This window comes from Rhinichthys klamathensis, unplaced genomic scaffold (assembly GCF_029890125.1).
Source record: "Rhinichthys klamathensis goyatoka isolate OS25496 unplaced genomic scaffold, OSU_Roscu_1.1 h1tg000440l_1, whole genome shotgun sequence".
NCBI lineage: Eukaryota > Metazoa > Chordata > Actinopteri > Cypriniformes > Leuciscidae > Rhinichthys > Rhinichthys klamathensis.
Window position 1 is genome coordinate 644,553 of NW_026606936.1, and position 19,533 is coordinate 664,085.

The following is a 19,533-nucleotide window of genomic DNA, read 5'->3' on the forward strand; positions in this document are numbered from 1 at the left end:
TCCGGAGGGACACAGCCTTTTAAATGAGACACAGCTATAGTCAAAAGTCTTCTGCTTTTCTCTAACTCATTTTAGAAATGTTTGATACTATCAAAAAGGGGGTTTCCAGTATGTTTTGATGATTTAGTACTTCTCACAGGTTCTTGTAAAGTGGTTAATCATGCTTTGATGTTATTTTTAACCACAAATGTTTCCAGTGTTAACTGTTTTCTTGAGAATTTGTCTGTTTAACTATCTTTGTGTGTTAATAGCATGGACGTATGGACGTTCATATTAGTTTAGACACGTAATCAACTGCATATTTGAGGTTACATTTTTAACCTACAGAAATATTTTTTTTCAAGTAAGCATGTCAAATGTAATCATGTGGAAACAGGAAAACCATAACCTTTAGATGATCATATTGTACCAGTGACTGCGCTTATTTGTTTAGACGACAAACAGGAAAGGAAAAATATGTGGTTAGACGCTGTTTATGTGGGGGAAAAATGACATCTTATCAGGCTTTGCAACAGCAATACACGTCACAAGCAAATATATTCTTATAAAATACACACAAAATATTCAGAGGCATTTACAGGCCAAAACAAATGTGACCTTTTTTGAAGAAAGAGGTGAATAAAGTACACAGTGTGTTAGATGTAACAGGATGTGACAATAGGTTTCCTGTTATGGCCTGCTTAAATGTGATACCTCTGATTATCTTCTAAAGGCTTTTATAATGACAGTTAAACCTCAACATTTTGTCGCCAGTTATATATCAACTCACCTTCGCTTAGACACGAACTGTATGGCACAATTGATCGGTGATGTGCTGAAAATAACAACATACTTGGTAAAAATGGTAAACATTATCACTTTATATTAGAATTAAGGTGCACTTTGACAATTTGACAATATCAAACTTTCTCTGAGTTTACAACCAGATTAGAAACAATGCATGCTATAATTAAAATATTTTGATAAAACCCTCAATGAAAGTCCCCCACCATGAAAGCTTTTTAGATGGGAAATCCCTCCCATCACAGTCAGCCAGGCGACATGCGCATTGAAGACCCTCGCTCTTATCTTATCAGTCACTGAGATGGAGCGAGCAAGAGTTACAGTCGTCATATTTGCGTGTAAGTTCATTTGTGTGTTTTTGAAATGTTATTTTGCACTATTTATAACGTAGTATTGATTTGATCGATAATCTTTTATTCGTTTATTTGCTTTTGCAGGTGTTTTGTTCTGTGAACACCAGAGTGTGTTTGGGACAGAAGTGGACATGAGAGTTAAAACAGGAGCCAGCATCACTCTCTACTCTGACTGTGACATTCCTCTTGGATCACACATTGTTTGGTTGAGAAACTGCTCACATGAGCATCAACCATTGCTGTTAATAGACTCTTCAAAACTGTTCCTGTGGACGTTTCCACGTTTCAGTTTTGTGCAAAACAGCTCCAGTAACTCCTATGATCTACATATAGAGAATGTCAGTGTCTCTGATGAGGGAATATATTACTGTGCAATAGATGAAAGAAAAGTAAATGATGTACATGGCGTCATAGGCTCACAGTACCAGTATGGAAACAGAAGAACTCATCTGTCTGTCTTGGGTAAGAAAATATTTCTACTTTTATGCTTGTCAATTTTGGTAAACTTTGCAGAAACTGTATAGGCCATATTTTTCTATACCTGTCAAAATGTTATGCTGAATTGTCATTTATAATGGAAATTTTTGCATGAAATTGAAAACATGCAAAATAGAAGAAAAATCACTTAAATCACACTTAAAAATCTCTAAATGTCAATGCCATAAAAAACATCAAGCAGCATCTGCAAATATATATATATATATATATATATATATATATATATATATATATATATATATATATATATATATATATATATATACAATTTTACAAATCAGCAGAATTTGAAACAACAATGTAGAATATATCACAGAAAACCAAAAATGTGGATTAAATATTTTACATCAAAATTCAACAGCAACGAACATTTGTAACTTTCTGTAACTGTAATCTGATGTTTTACAAAGTGTAAGCTATGTTCCACATAATATACTTTATTTTTTAAATGAATTAAGAATGATAGTTTCCCATCTGCTCCTGAATGATTTTGACCATACACTGTGACTAAATTAATTATCTTAATTTAATAAATAAAAATATATTATATTCACTTTTCACCACACAGAGGAATGGATTATCTGGATATGGTTTAAAATCAAAGACACATTTCACAGAACAGTTAAAGGGATAGTTCACCCAAAAATAAAAATTTCATTTACTCACCCTCAAGTTGTTCCAAACCTCTATGAATTTCTTTTTTCTGCTGAACACAAAAGAAGATATTTTGAAAAATGTCAATGACCAAACATTTGACTTCCATAGTATTTCCACCCTATACTATGGAAGTCAATGGAGACCTTTGGTTAAACCATATTCTTCAAAATATATTCTTTTGTGTGCAGCAGAAGAAAGAAATTCATAGAGGTTTGGAAAAACTTGAGGGTGAGTAAATGACAGAATTTTCATTTTTGGGTGAAGCATCCCTTTAATGCACGGTGGTATAATTAATTAGTATATTAATGTGAGGCAGTACAAATGTACTTACACAGGATAGGAACAATCGCAGGAAACATTTTTTTTTGTGTGTGCTTTATGTGGCAACATCTAAATTAACTGGTTTCATCCAAGTAAAAAAATATTTAATTGACTATATTAACTGGTAATTAATGATGTTTGATTCTTGGACGAATCATTCTTTTTAACGGGTAACCGGTCGAGTCGGTTCACAGCCAATAAGCAGTCCAGTCTATTTATTGAACCAATGAATTTTGGTTCAATAAATTAGCAAATCAAACCTGCAGGCTAAATTACAAAGTCAGATTTTCGGTCATGTTGCCCAACTTAAAAAGAACTGAAGGAGCCAGTTATCCTTGGAAAACTCTGACAGTTATAATCAGCTCATTTGGTTCTTTTTGAGTCGGTTCTTTTATTATTCGTTAATTTTGAACCGGTTCTTTGGTACAATAACCCGTCTGGACCATAGACTGTAAAAAAAGACGTGCTTATTGGCTCATTTGGTGCTGCCAAGGAGTGTGCGTGCTACTTCGGATATGCGTCTTGCATCATCAACCCTAAACTAAAATTTGATTTAGTTTGATTCTGTGAACCGAACGTTCACAGAATCAAACTAAACCGAACGTTCACAGAACCACTGCCAATAGATAAAAAAACATTGCTGTAAACGCGTAAGATATGCTGCATGAATAGACAGATCTAGGCAACTAGCCGGAGAGTTTCATAAGAACCAGACTGTTAAGCGAGCAATCTCATTGGCTGCAGGATCAGCAGAGGCCAATCAGCTTGTGCCATGTGGTAATGGTGTGATTGCTTGCAGATGCAATAAGCAATCATGACTAAACTACAAGATCAATGAATGTAAATTTTTTGGTAGCAACACACATAGATATCCATAATAAAGGCTAGATGTCTTACGGCGGAGTCTCCATCGTCATCACCGGCGGCCATCTTGTCACAGGCAAGCTTTCTGGCGGGCTCTGTGGTACCTGATGTAAGATGAGTGATCAGCACGAACACAAATACTCTTATCTCGTTGAAATCTTGACGGATTTACAAACGGTTTGGTTTCTTACAAATGTTATTAACGTGGCTATAATTCTGGATGATTATTTATTTATACACTTATTATTCATAAGTATGCACTGTCATAGCTACATCTCTAACAAACCAAACCGTTTGAAAATCGGTAGAAAATTGAGCAAGTTATGGATATTTAAAAAGTACATGTACCATTAAAACACAATGTTACGAGTGAGCGAGATGCCTGTGACAAGATGGCCGCCAGGTGTGGACGTGGACCTCCATTGGCCAGCAGCGCGGATGAGACATCTAGCCTTTATTATGGATATCTATGGCAACACAGACCAGGGGACACCCTTGAAAATATATAAAAATATTAACTAAGTATATGTATATTCAAAAATGCGCAGGTGATGACTTTGGCAGTTACTTTTGCTTTCATTTCATTTAGAGTCAAAGTCTTTTCACACCGAGACGTTCAACATCACCTCCACATTTCCTGTATCAGACCTCTACTCAAAGCTGCTGTTCAGTGTGTGTCCTGTGTGTGTTCTTCTCTTCTCCATCAGTGTGTACTGCCTCTGTCAGAGGAAAACAACAGGTGATCATTCACTCCTGAACCCATTTCCTTCAACAGAGCTACACTCACCTAAAGGATTATAAGGAACACTTGTTCAATTTCTCATTAATGCAATTATCTAATCAACCAATCACACGGCAGTTGCTTCAATGCATTTAGGGGTGTGGTCCTGGTCAAGACAATCTCCTGAACTCCAAACTAAATGTCAGAATGGGAAAGAAAGGTGATTTAAAGGGTTAGTTCGCCCATTTAAGACATGAAGTTGTATGCAATCCTTACCAGCACTATAGTGCATACACACTGACCCACTCTGTTGTCACCTCCCTGGTCAGAGTTCTGGCCGCTGGAAGTTTTTCAATAAAGTACTCCCGGTTATTTTCCGGGGCCACAAAACTGTGCGTTTTTACGTGAAAAAATTATTTGCGTTTCAAAGCTTGATTAATTTACCTCACAAAAAACACGCCGGTCAAAATTCATACTTCAGTTTTAATCGCCACTATTTTCGATCCATTTCTATCAATCCGCGCTGCTGTCAACGTCAACAGTGCGCACGTTCCGATCAGCTGTTGATACACGTCACAAGCAAATATATTCTTATAAAATACACACAAAATATTCAGAGGCATTTACAGGCCAAAACAAATGTGACCTTTTTTGAAGAAAGAGGTGAATAAAGTACACAGTGTGTTAGATGTAACAGGATGTGACAATAGGTTTCCTGTTATGGCCTGCTTAAATGTGATACCTCTGTTTATCTTCTAAAGGCTTTTATAATGACAGTTAAACCTCAACATTTTGTCGCCAGTTATATATCAACTCACCTTCGCTTAGACACGAACTGTATGGCACAATTGATCGGTGATGTGCTGAAAATAACAACATACTTGGTAAAAATGGTAAACCGGGAGTACTTTATTGAAAAACTTCCAGCGGACAGAACTCTGACCAGGGAGGTGACAACAGAGTGGGTCAGTGTGTATGTACTATAGTGCTGGTAAGGATTGCATACAACTTCATGTCTTAAATGGGCGAACTAACCCTTTAAGCAATTTTTAGTGTGGCATGGTTGTTGGTGCCAGACGGGCCGGTCTGAGTATTTCACAATCTGCTCAATTACTGGGATTTTCACGCACAACCATTTCTAGGGTTTACAAAGAATGGTGTGAAAAGGGAAAAACATCCAGTATGCGGCAGTCCTGTGGGCGAAAATGCCTTGTTGATGCTAGAGGTCAGAGGAGAATGGGCCGACTGATTCAAGCTGATAGAAGAGCAACTTTGACTGAAATAACCACTCGTTACAACCGAGGTATGCAGCAAAGCATTTGTGAAGCCACAACACGCACAACCTTGAGGCGGATGGGCTACAACAGCAGAAGACCCCACCGGGTACCACTCATCTCCACTACAAATAGGAAAAAGAGGCTACAATTTGCAAGAGCTCACCAAAATTGGACAGTTGAAGACTGGAAAAATGTTGCCTGGTCTGATGAGTCTCGATTTCTGTTGAGACATTCAGATGGTAGAGTCAGAATTTGGCGTAAACAGAATGAGAACATGGATCCATCATGCCTTGTTACCACTGTGCAGGCTGGTGGTGGTGGTGTAATGGTGTGGGGGATGTTTTCTTGGCACACTTTAGGCCCCTTAGTGCCAATTGGGCATCGTTTAAATGCCACGGCCTACCTGAGCATTGTTTCTGACCATGTCCATCCCTTTATGGCCACCATGTACCCATCCTCTGATGGCTCCAGCAGGATAATGCACCATGTCACAAAGCTCGAATCATTTCAATTTGGTTTCTTGAACATGACAATGAGTTCACTGTACTAAAATGGCCCCCACAGTCACCAGATCTCAACCCAATAGAGCATTTGGGATGTGGTGGAACGGGAGCTTCGTGCCCTGGATGTGCATCCCACAAATCTCCATCAACTGCAAGATGCTATTCTATCAATATGGGCCAACATTTCTAAAGAATGCTTTCAGCACCTTGTTGAATCAATGCCACGTAGAATTAAGGCAGTTCTGAAGGCGAAAGGGGGTCAAACACAGTATTAGTATGGTGTTCCTAATAATCCTTTAGGTGAGTGTATGTTTGATTTTTCTGATGTCACAAGATTTGCTTTGAATCATCAGTGTTACAAAATGAACCATGTATAATATTACAATTAGTTATGCAACCATGCATAAAATGCCTTTGGCTCTCCAGTTGAGTTTTGTGAACAATTATATGTATTTTAAATGTCATGCTGATTATATTTTCTGAATCAAGTTCTCTTATTTTAATATTTTGTAGTTTCTGCAGCAACACAGACTGAGAATAGCTTTTTTGAGGTACTGCAATACTTGTGCACATCCTGACAACCCATATCTCAAACATTTATCACATCAGAACAAATTAAATAGTCTTCATCTACAATTTGTATTTTGTATATTAATGTTGTTGATATTTTCCAGCGAGAAGATGAAGTTTGTTACGCATCATTGAACACGCTGTCCATGCTGAAGAAAAAGAGATTGCAGAGTTCAGACTTTACTACTTACACCGAAGTCAGAACCAAAAGAACATAAAAGAGGATTCTGTTGTAATCCTCAAAGATGCAATACAAAGTCTTGCTATTTACTATCATATAACAGGCATTACTCAGGGCTATTGTAAATTGAAAGGGTTTGACTTTGGTTACCTGTTGTTGTTGTTATTATTTGACGCGCTTCTGTCTGCTGTTGTATATATACACTAAGGGTGGAACGGTACATGTATTCGTATCGAACCGAAACGGTACGGGCGTCACGGTTCGGTGCACGAATTTACACGGAGAATACACGGTATAAAAATAAATAAAACTGTAATGCGGAACTACTGTTAGATACGCGGGTTCTTTAGGGACACATAATCTGTACCATCGGCTTAGCTGCTTAGCTCTGAACGCGCGTTCACTTCAAACGTTGGCTTTATACGCTCGTCCTATTCGCTTTGGACTAGCGTCGAACTAGACGCGAATTTGACGCTCTATTCGCGTTTGGTGTGACCGTGACCGCATAATGGACAGGCTGTGATGTCAAGATTGCAATGCTGGAGTGTGTGTGTGTGTGTGTGTGCGTGCGAGAGAGAGAGAGAGAGAGAGAGAGAGAGGCGCGCGGGCGCGATCGAACTGTGTGTGTGAGAGAGAGAGAGAGAGAGAGAGAGAGAGAGAGAGAGAGAGAGAGAGAGAGAGAGAGAGAGAGAGAGAGAGAGAGAGAGAGAGAGAGAGAGAGAGAGAGAGAGAGAGAGAGAGAGAGAGAGAGAGAGAGAGAGAGAGAGAGGCGCGCGATCGAACAGTGGAAACATAAAAAACATACTCCGTCATTTTGTTCATACAGATCATTAAACCTGCAAAGTGTTTACTTATATTTGTCTACACTCGCAATAAAACACAACATTGTGCTTTTGTCACACTCTAAAGTCTTGTCAAACTGTAACCTACAACTGTCACCCAACCAAAATCACACACACTGTTTTAAAAGCAAAACATATTTATCCAACTCCATTTCAAAACAGTCTGTGGGTCCCATCTTTTGGACATTCGTCATATTGCATTGGTTTTCATTTCTTGTCCTCGGAGCACTAATCTTACACATTCTACATTGATTAAAAAAAGAAAATCGAATGTGTAATGGTAGTATTATTTTATACAGAAATCAATTATTTCTAATTCAAATGAGAATGTTACATTGTTAATTAATAATGTTAATTAAAATTAAGGAAAACAAATTTATTGATCTGAAATATAGCAAAATAATTTAAAATTAATTCAGGTACAATTACCAAACGTATCGCAAGGTCTTTTTGTCTTTTTATTAATTTAATTAATAAACTAATTATATAAAACTATTGTCAGTGCGCTACAAATAAACTGGTTCTATGCCTTTATTAATAAAACTTATTTAAAAAATACAATGCCTTCTGCATTTTTGTTTTGCTTTTCCCTCCATTGTACCGAAATCGTACCGAACCGTGATGTCTGAACCGAGGTATGAACCGAACCGTGACTTCTGTGTACCGTTCCACCCCTAATATACACAGTTCAATCTGAGAGCCAATCCTGACTGTGTAAATGTAGCCATCATCTTGTGTGCACATTAGGGTTAAGAATCACTGTCTTGTTAGACTGAATGAACTAGTGTTATTTTACTTTAGGGAGGGTAAAGCAATGATCAGAATGTACTTATTTTTTTACATTAAACAATTCTGTAATCATGATTATTGTTAAAATAAATATTCATATTGTTTTGATGCACTGTCTACTGTTGTTTTATCAATGGACAAAAATAGTTCCATAACAAACAATTTGATCTTCAAACTAAATAAAAGTCACGCTGGTTAGTGAAAAGGAAAATATGTGCAAAGGAAAAAGATCAAGCACATACTGTCTCCTCTCTCACACAGAAACACATAGAGCTGCATGTTGTCATTCTTAATTTTGATGGCAATGATATTATTAAAATATTTTTCATGCTCAGTCATATCACCCTGTAGCCCAAGACTGGTTGCCCACTGAAGCTAAGCAGGGTTGAGCCTGGTCAGTACCTGGATGGGATACCTCCTGGGAAAACTATTGCTGCTGGAAGAGGTGCTCATGTCTGTGTGGGTCCTAATGCCCCAGTAAAGTGACGGGGACGCTATACTGTAAAAAGTACCGGCCTTCGGATGAGAGGTTAAACCAAGGACCTGACTGTCTGTGGTCATTAAAAAAAGAAAAAAGAACTCACGCAGACAAGAACTAAAATGTCAGAAACTGTTCTGCCTTTTGTTTAAACTGTCGGACAATGATGGAGAGACTCAAGAAGAAGTGACATGTAGAATGCAGCAGGACGTTTCTGAATGGCTAGTTGATGAATTTATGTTGCTGATGTGGAGTTAACTATCTTCAAGTCTTTGATTAGCATATTCTGTCATGATAATCTATAAAATCGCTGGTGTGGGAACTGTTGTAAGATGCCTACAGAGTGACATGCTATTGCATTTGTGTTACGTACTATTGCATGTGAAAAGACGGATGCGACAGCTTGAGCACAGTCCCAAATGTGCTTTACTACTACAACTCTTCTTCTCAACATGGACTGCGTGTTCCCGAGGGCGGGGTTTATGTAAATTTTAGGGTTGGTGATGTCACTAACCCGGGAGGAATGTCGTGTAGTCCCTACCAGCCGTTTGTTGTAGTCCTTAAAAAGCGATTTCTTTAAAAGCAAATATCTTCCTTTGCTTTAAACGCTGTAACTTTGCAGATGTTGTTTATGCTCAAACAGCAACATTACACACCAACTAAAGTTAGAAAAGTGAAATCATTATAAACCACCCCTTTAAATTTGTAATCCCACAGGGGTCATACAAATATGTAATTTAACAAATGTGAAAACTGGTGGGACAAATAATCTGTACTTGTTTAATTTTGATTATTCTCTCTCAATGTATTATTGAGATTCACACTGCCGACAATAATGATAATAAAAAGAAATAAATGAAATGAGAGTCACACAGTATTAATGCATAGGCTACAACATTATATTTAGCATAAAATAAATAAATACTTTTATTCAGCAAGGACCCATTAAAATTGATCCACCGTTACAAAAGCTACAAGACAAGTAAATGCTGCTCTTTTTCATTTTTCAAAAGAACGAAGAAAGAATTACGCAGCACAACCATTATCAACACTAAATGTTTTTTGAGCACCAAATTAGCATATTAGAGTGATTTCTGAAGGGTCATGTGACACTGAAGACTGGAGTAATGGCTGCTGAAAATGTAGCTTTAAAATTGTAAAATTAAAATTTTAAATATATTAAAATAGAAAAAAAATATGTAAAAATATTGCACAATATTTTGTTTTTTTTTAAACTTCTTTCATATGCATCAAAAATCTTACTGACCCCAAACTTTTGAATGGTAGTGCCTCCTGACATTCCACGACACATTCGTGTCCTCCATGGACGGTTCCACTTACTATGTAGCAAAGGTAGACGAGTTTGCAGTACTGACTGTAAAAGTAGATAAAAAAAAAATACAACCCATATTTACTTCAATTTTAGAACAAAGGAATTTTATTTAATTATTCAAGTGAGCACCCTGAAAAAGTAGGAGAAACTTTCATTTACATACCTTGAACACAGTCATGAATCAAACACCTCGTTCATGCCAGTAATTAAAACAGTCACGCTTGGGTTGAAAGCACAGTGGCACTTCGCAAGTCGCACACATGATTGGAGTTTTCTGGTGGCAGAGCCTGCACTTACGTCTACCAGCGGTACTGTCCGACATGAAGTACTTGGGATTGTGGGATCCTTCAGTAACTGATGATTCAGGAGAAGCTGAGGAAGTCGCGGGAGGAGAAGACGAGGAAGGAGCTGGTGCAGAGCCAGACCTGTCCTCATCATCCATTTCAGTTAGCTCTAAAACAAGCTTCTCTAGGAATGCCTTTCGCGTCAGTGCTTTTTGTTTTTTTCTCTTTGCCACCAGTTCATACAAAATGAATGCATTCTCCACGGCGATGTCCAAAAGGTGATAAAAAACACACTGATACCACTTTTTTGGTTTATGTAGCACTCTGTAATGCCCAGTAACGGAACTGGATGGATCCACTGTCCTCACGTTCCTGGGTGGAGAGAAAAAGCTACTATTTTTAAACTCAAAAGATAACCATTCCTGTGAATAAATGCATATGAACAATATAATGACACAAATGGCCTTTTACACAAAGCTATTGGAGCAAACTCAGAGTAGGTTAAAGTAGACAAAACCAAACAAATCCAAGCCGGTTTAGGTTCACAACTCTCACTATAAACATTCTGTGTTTGATCTAAAGATTACAATTAACTCTGAAGCTCTTGAAAGTGTGTCATCTTCACCTCACCAATCACACTAAACACTGAGAGCATCAGTTTGATGTCTTATGAGAGAGTCGGCACAATTCACTTTTCTACAGAAGATTAAGACATCAGTATGAAAAATATCATGAATTTAAACGCATTTACAAAACATAAAAAAGCTTGAGAAGGTACCTGAAAGAATATATTAATTAATAATACTTTACTATTGCAAGTGAATCAACTGAGTACATTTAATTTATTTTGATTTACAAAGAGCTTAAAAGGGGAAAAAAAATACATTCAGCGATTTTTAAAAGCTTTAAGATTGTATTTGTATGTATTTATTTTAATTGAAATTAAAAGTTGGATATTAATTGTCAAAATATAGTTGCCTATCTGTGGTTATGCATTAAAGATATAATATATAAAATAAATATAATAAATAAGGACATTTCGTCTAAATTTCTTTCATTCTGAACTGCTTTCATTTGCAGCAAGAGATCCAGGGGGAGGGGCTTTATTGCATCAGATGTGTCACTTCGCTCACAGCTGATTTGCCCAGGTTAATTTGTGATCTCCAACCCAGAATAAAACCTGATCTGGAGCAGTTTAGCTGTGTAGAGTTTGCTTAAAGCAGCACTAAGTAGGAATTTTTGTCAAACAGCGACCCCTAGAGTCGCTGTGGAGTACTTGCACTGTCGTAAATAGCACTCACGCAGAGATGGCTCGCACTCACGGCCGGATCCCCTCCCCCTGTACACCGGTACCTGTTCAGTAAGATGGACGCTGTAACGAGTGGAAATAAGGTAAAGCAATTCGTTACCTCGCGAGACCTGATATCACACGATACTTCCTAACACTGAAGCCGGCGGCCCAAAGTTGCAAGGGTGGTTTTGCGGCTCACAGGCACCAGGGGGGTGCGAGACGACCACCATTCAACACAAAATCAGTAATACAAACATTACAATGACTCCAAAGCTGTTCGGTTAAGGTAAATAAGTTACTTAGTTCACCTTTAAACTAAACTTACCTGGGTAGCCTCTGAAACCGACTTCAAGAAATAGGCAAAGGAACATCACAGAAATTCTACTAACCTGTTGTAGTCCAACACCGCAGCTGGAATGGGGACCTGCACATGGGTCGGTTGAGTGTCACCCTTCACCTTCCTCTGCACAGTATCACCTTCATAGGCTTTATGGAAGGTGGAGCACATCTGCACTTCCTTTAAGTCTTTCCACTCAACAAACAGCAGTTCGTCATCCCTAATCCAACGCATGGTGCCGCGCGGAGCGTTCCGTCTCAGTCTGTTCACCGAATTTTTTGGGAAACCTTTCCTGGTCGGCAAAACAGGGCCGCAAGCCCAGACCTTTTTACCTAGAAGGTTCCTGAAGAGTGTGGGGCTGGTGTAAAATTTGTCTACGAACAGTTTGTACCCAGAACCCAACATATTTTCATCCACCAATGCAATAACGGACTCATAACTCAAGCCCTCGCTCTGTGAAGAACATGACTTCCCCTCGTAAATAAAGAAGTCCCACGTATAGCCAGAGGTGCAGTCTGTCAGTGCAAAGAGTTTGTATCCTCTATCTGTAGATTGGTTTTCGATGCGTCGTTTGAGTCCAGTTCTAGGCTGTGCTGCTACTATTCTTTCATCAATGGTGATGTTCTGAAAGGGATGAAAGTAAGTCTTGCAAGCCTCCCTAATGACTTGATATAGAGGTAGAATTTTACCCAACCGTTCATAGGCTGCTGTTCCCTTCTTCGAGTCATTTTTCTCATCCTCCTTGGTATTACTGAAATGAAGAGCATTGGCGATTGTCACAAATTTTTGATAAGACATGACTTGTGCAGGAAAGGATGGACTGAAGTAATGTGATTCCCTCCAATATTCTGTCAGCAAAGAGCACTTCACGAGACATGTGTAAATGACCAGTGCTATGTACGACTTCAAGTCTTTCAGAGAAATGTAGAGCCAATGATCACCCACATCTTTGCACTTGGTCCCATAGTCATTTGTGTGCGCTACAATAGATCGCATCATTGTCTTTGGAAACAACAGTTGCAAAAACTGCAGAGGACTTTTAAGCCTATTTGGTAAAAACTTTGGCCCAGGTTCTTGGACAGGAGTGAAATCCAGCTGAAGCGGTTCAACATCTGCTTCATCTGAGCTGTGCCACCTTTCTATTGATACAGAGAAACCATCATTTTCACTCTCTCTGCCATCCCTATCAGCAGTGGAAGATGTGAAGGACAGATGGGATCTCTTTCTCTGCTGTGGGTTGTCCTCTGAATCACAGTCCTCCTCTGGTGTGTAAATGTCACATGAAGGCCTATTGCATGATACAAGAAGAAAAACAAAACAGGATTAGTAATGTACTTTACAACTCTGTTGAATTCTGTTGAACACCAACACATTTTTTAATTTGATTTATCTGCTTAGACCAATGCATAAAAAATGGAAGAGAGGCTGAATGAACATGCCAATTCACTCTCTGACAGCAGGTGCCGCTTATAGAAAAGCAGATACACAGCCGTTACCCCACCCCATTCACTTCAAACAGCCGTTCAGGTTTTTTTATTGGCTTCAAACAAGGACAAGAGTTTGTTCTGGATTTTTTCTTTGCTATTCATTGTCGCTTAGCAAAACAGTTGTGAGCGCCACCGAGTCGTTAGTTTTATGTGACCCCCCCAGTGCCTCTAGGCATGTGACTAAAATCTTATTGGTTGGTTAACTTTCTTTACAGTGCAATGGAAAAGTGATAAGAACACATTAAAGGGATAGTTCACTTTGAAATTAATTTTTGGTATGTTTTAGCTTACCTCAAGGGCATCCAAGATGTAAGTGTCTTTGTTTCCGCAGTAATTTCAATTGTGATATTTTTAGGTCAAACCGTTCTTGTCTGTCAGTCATATAATGCAGGTCTATGGTAACTTCCTCAAAGAGCATGCACAGAGAAGTCCAAATTAAACATGATTTAATGACTCGTAAATGTAAGTACACATTAATGGCCTGACACGAAACGAGCGGTTTGTGTGAGAAAACGAACAGTATTTATATCGTTTTTACCTCTTGTAAACACAGCCACGTCCAAGTGATCTGATGGCGCCGGAAGTGATCTCTCGTGCGTGTACGTCACTCATTGTTTACACAGAACAGAGATTGTAGGTAAGACGGCTAATTAAAATGGTACTAATTTGCGCTTATCCGGGATGTTTAAACCGTCGTAAAAGAAAACAATTTAAAATTAAAATTAAAATAAAACAATTGTATGAGGGACGTACACGCGCCATCAGATCACTTGGACGTGGCTGTGTTTACAAGAGGTAAAAACTATATAAATACTGTTTGTTTTCTCACACAAACCGCTCGTTTCGTGTCTTAGGCCATCAATGTGTACTTACATTTACGAGTCATTAAATCATGTTTAATTTGGACTTCTCTGTGCATGCTCTTTGAGAAAGTTACCATAGACCTGCATTATATGACTAACAGACTAGAACGGTTTGACCTAAAAATATCAAAATTGAAACTGCGGAAACAAAGACACCTACATCTTGGATGCCCTTGAGGTAAGCTAAAACATGCCAAAAATTAATTCCAAAGTGAACTATCCCTTTAACAGCCGTTTAGTCAAATTAACATTTTAATCACATTTAATAGTAATCTGTTAATAGGCCTTTAAGTTTATATGTAATAAACCAACTTTTTATTTTATTTATTATATATTCCTCCGCCCAGGCGAGCAACCACCAAGAAAAGGTGTTAACACCAATTCTCGCCCAGGACAACTGGAAGCTGCTGGGGACTGGAAGATGCTGGCTGATTTTGATCAACGGCTTATTTTTCCACCTGAGATTGCCACCACTAACCTACGACCAGATATTGTTTTGTGGTCTGGATCAGCACGCATTGCTCAACTGATAGAGTAAACAGTGCCATGGGAGGATGCGGTAGATGAGGCATATGAGAGGAAGAAACTGCGGTATGCTCATCTGGCCACTGAAGCAGAACAGCGAGGATGGAGAGTCCAGGTTTATCCAGTGGAAGTGGGTTGTCGAGGTTTTGTGGCACACTCTACAACCCGGTTCCTCAGAGACGTCGGATTCAGTGGCCAAGAGTTGCGTCGCACAGTAAACAACTTATCTGAAGCAGCAGAAAGGAGCAGCAACTGGCTGTGGTTGAGACGGAAAGATTCTAGCTGGCTCTGTACAGGCCGCCACGCTACGGTTTCGTAGAATTCTTGAAAACTTGAAGAGTCTGTTGGTTTATTTGTATAGGTTGTAGTATTTACAGTCACTACGTTCCTGTGTATATTGTGTGAATGACGGGTGGTTGGGCAGATATTGTGTTTTTGCGGTAGGTGGTATGCCATACGGAACCGTTGCCACTGAAACTGCATTAACGCACCAGTGGGGCTCGACAGCCTTAGTCAAACGGGTTGGCGCGTAGGGATGGGACGGTATGAAAATTTCATATCACGATTATAGTGTCCAAAATTATCGTGATTATCAATATTATCACGGTTTTGTTAAAATTAGATGAAAGTGTTCAAAAAGAACTGATGCTCACACTGAAAACATTTCAACAAGTTTTATATTTGAAAATCAACAAACAACAAATAAAACAAGCAGCTCTATGCAGTTTTTTAAGCAAGATTCTATTTTGTGGCATTTCCTTCTTTATAATGCCCGTCGTCAATAGCAACGCATTATTACACAGCGCACATCCATGTATCACAACGGACGGGCGCTCGTTTCATTCAAATACAACTTGCCGTCTTGCGTCTCCCGTTTTATCGGAGTTGACTTATTGTTTACAGAGTTTGATAATATTGTTGTGATCATCTTGTCTGGACGATTGTTTTGTACGCTGTACAAAATGGATTTATAAACGGGTAAGATTTAAAACATTAATCTCAATTCAATATGTCCCCGTAATTATGTGGTAAAAATAAAATCGGTGTAACAAGTGTACAATGAAACTATACATTACTATCCCTTAAAATGTCACTCATAATAATAGTCTTGTTTGAAGTTGTTCGTTCGTCTTTGGCTCAAAGCCGCAAACTTTTCTTCGCGTAAGCTGCACGTTTATTTCAAGTGGGTGACAAAATATTTCAACTCAAAACAACATTGTGTGCCCAATTATTTCCCAGACGTAGTTTTGGTATTGAGGTCAAAGTTAACTTGCCTTGCGTTCGCTATACAACACTGGGTGATGGTCACACAAGACGACTCGGCAGATTTGAAGTGTTTCTATTGCAGCGACTTTTTGTTCAGCAGCAGGGTGACCATCCTCGATCAAGTTTCCCTCAGGACTTTTGTAAAAGCCAAAATATGACCACACCTCAGATTTCGTCCTCTTAAAAGGCTGAAAAATCTCCCGAACACGAAAAATCTCACTGCCTTCCGCCATTCCTTCTCGAATAAAAAAAAAAAACATTCCGCGCTGCACCTGCGTCAGACTGTTGCTGGCTTGACAGGATTTACAGTGAGTTATTAAAATCGCGATAATCAAACACGGTTTTAATGATGATTAATTTTTAAACGATAATACTAACCGTCAGAATATTTTATCGTGGTTTATCGTGAAACCGGTAATCGTCCCATCCCTATGCGTATGGTTGGGTTGGGGAGAGATTGTGAGATTGTGGTTAGGTCTCAGCAGCAGGAGGGATGTAGAGGTCAGTAAGCTGGGCTGAGTTGAGTGGGGAACGGAGGGGGGTGACTGGGGTGACGTGGGGTGACCCTCTTGAGGTGTCGTGGGCTAGTCGACGAAACACTGAGGACGGAAGGTGCCCACTTGAAGACCCTAGAGATGTCCCCTACTTGGCTCAATCCAGACGGTTGTCGTGCTGGTCCACTAGGGAGACCACACTGTAGTTGGTTGCAGCCGCCGTGTGTGCTAACGCGCCAAGTACACTGCAGCCGTTAACGCCGGACAGAAGGGGAGTCACACCACCATATGGAAAGAAGCGTAAATGGATGAAGCATAGTTTACTGTAAAGCTACGTCTTAGTGTTGCTTATCTTGGCGAAAGCAGAGTACAAATCAGCATGAAGTTTTAACATCTACTCTCGTGTAATGGAAATCAGTCAAATTTATAACTATGTCTTACTCTGTAGAGTAAAGGGATTGTACCTCTTCACAAGACTAGGATTGAACCGCTTGCTTCATATGGATTTGTTCAAAAATAATGCCTTCATGACTTCTTTTTTTTTTTTTTGGTTACCTGGACTTTAAATGGAGGGACAGAAAGTTCTCAGGTAATAAAAATATATGAATGAGTGTTCAGAATACAAAGCTTTATGGGTTTGGAATGACACGAGGGTGAGTAAACTCTGATGACATATCAAAAACGAATCCCATTAGGAATTGTGGCAGAAGACCCAGTGTGGCATGTTGTTTCTGGGGTTTTTTATTTATTTATTTGAAAACATGCTCTTAAACTATTATGACTATGGCTTTTATGACTATAAAAAAATTGGATTATTTACTATGGATCTGCAATGTTTCATACATTACAGTTGCTGTTACTAGTATAACAAAGCAATGTACATTTTTAGTAAAGGATGTCCATAAAATTAGATTTCTTTGCATCAAGCATAATATTTACCCCACATCATAAATGTAATCGCTAAAATACATAAAAAAAACTATCAAGAAAATGTGTCGAAAAACTCACCGATCTAAAACAGAGTCAAGGCCATCCATAAACATTTCCTCTGCTGTGCTGTCCACACTGCTGGCCACACTGTCCTGGTCACAAATATCAGTATCTTCATCACTACTTCCTGTACTGTCCTCCACACCATTCTCAGTACTTTTCTTTGGATCCATCGGGAGAGTACTGAAGATCAATCCTTGCGGATGTTTGCTGCTGAATAATCAGTGGCTAGTGTATGTGTAAGGTAAACAAACAAACCACAAGACATTATTGTCTATGCACCGCATAGTTGGCATTGTTTCGAACCGTTTCGAATATATGCCATAAAACTGACATAACTCACGTGCTAGGGTAAGAGGGATATCAGCAACAACGGTGCTCATTTCATAGACAGTAAAAGGCTCATTTGTTCTCCGCGCGAGAGTCCAGGAAGTGGCGTGATGAGTGAAAGGAAGTATTTCCCGCGAATCGGTTCAGGCTGTGTATGACAGGAACATTTCAAGACGTAAGCTCCACCCATTTGCTCTGCAGTGAGCAGCCTCTCAAACATTGGTCATTCATTTCACTTAATTTTACAAATATTTTAAATTTTGAAAACGTATAATAAAATGTTTCCCATTTGACTGCATTTATGCCTATTATGTGATGCAATTATTTCCTTCATGTTCATGTTGTAACAAATACTAGCTACTTAAAGACACAGAGTATAGGCATTCAATGTCAAATATACTTTATTTAATCCAAAGACTTGAACAAGTGAAACATGCATTTAAGCTAATAAGATATTTGACAACAGAACAATATATACGGTATATATATATATATATATATATATATATAAATTCATGTCACATTTACACTTAATGTCACATCTTCCTGGTTAAATAAACATTACATAAAATAGAGAAATTCTGTTTTGTATTTTACAATAACTACGTAATTAAAACGATATTAATTAAAACCAAGTATAAAACTAAAGTTAGTTTTTAAAGCATGTTTACATTGATTCCAGAATAATAACTAAAAGGCACAATTTAAACAACATATTTTACTTGTGAACTGATGTTCAGCTGTTCTTATTAATACTCAACTTATTATCATCAGTTATCAAGCTCGGTAAACACTGATCAGAGACGAAGATGTAGCCTATATACCTTTAATTTCACCAAGCTGATTGCTCACTAAAAAGTCCCTACAGTCATGTTTTCAGTCCATTTCAAGTTTGATTTGGGTGTTGTACGTACTTCTTAAAGAATATAAATGAGCGCTCAAGTTTTTTTTTGCATGTCAAAAGTAAATACATTATTCTTATTAATTAAGCTATATATTTTTTTATAAATGCCCTATTGGTTTCATGCAAAGAAATGCATGTTTTACTCAAGTCTCACCATTCTCAGTACTTTTCTTTGGATCCATCGGGAGAGTACTGAAGATCAATCCTTGCGGGTGTTTGCTGCTGAATATTTGGCTAAATTTTATATTGAATTTCATGATTACAATATATTTGGCATTAAATAGGCCTACGTCACATGCTGTGTCTTCAAGTAGTATTATTTGTAACAACATGAGCATCATGAAGGAAATACGATCACATATAATCAAATGGGAAACACTTTACAACCGGTTACACATTCATTAATAGTTTTAAAATAAAAGTCTGTCTTGTTGTAGCATATATCATTGAATTAACAATAAAACTATTGTTTTTGTATCCTTTAACATTAACAATGATTAATAGGCCAGATGCTTATTTTACATCATGATATCTTATGCAAGTATGACCAGAAACGTGACTTTTAATAAAGTATTGTTGTTAAATATTGATA

The 19,533-nt window shown here is 38.2% G+C and overlaps 2 protein-coding genes across 3 annotated transcripts; one reads left to right on the forward strand and one right to left on the reverse strand.

Moving 5' to 3' along the window:
• Positions 1-1,015: 1,015 nt before the first annotated feature.
• On the forward strand, positions 1,016-6,925 carry LOC130071392 (uncharacterized). Its single transcript, XM_056236183.1, has 5 exons — positions 1,016-1,121; positions 1,221-1,598; positions 4,066-4,215; positions 6,491-6,528; positions 6,652-6,925. Exons 1-5 carry the CDS (start codon positions 1,085-1,087, stop codon positions 6,763-6,765), a joined length of 717 nt encoding a protein of 238 aa, XP_056092158.1. The 5' UTR covers positions 1,016-1,084; the 3' UTR covers positions 6,766-6,925.
• Positions 6,926-10,237: 3,312 nt separating this feature from the next.
• On the reverse strand, positions 10,238-17,968 carry LOC130071414 (piggyBac transposable element-derived protein 4-like). Of its 2 annotated transcripts, XM_056236220.1 has the most exons (4): positions 17,726-17,968; positions 13,325-13,370; positions 12,135-13,291; positions 10,238-10,826 (listed from the first exon to the last, which is right to left on the reverse strand). In XM_056236220.1, the coding sequence occupies exons 1-4, from the start codon at positions 17,878-17,880 to the stop codon at positions 10,352-10,354; spliced, it is 1,833 nt and encodes a 610-aa protein (XP_056092195.1). In that variant the 5' UTR covers positions 17,881-17,968; the 3' UTR covers positions 10,238-10,351. The 2 variants fall into 2 exon arrangements, with proteins under 2 accessions (XP_056092195.1, XP_056092194.1); XM_056236219.1 differs by having other exon boundaries at positions 12,135-13,370.
• Between the last annotated feature and the right edge of the window lie 1,565 nt (positions 17,969-19,533).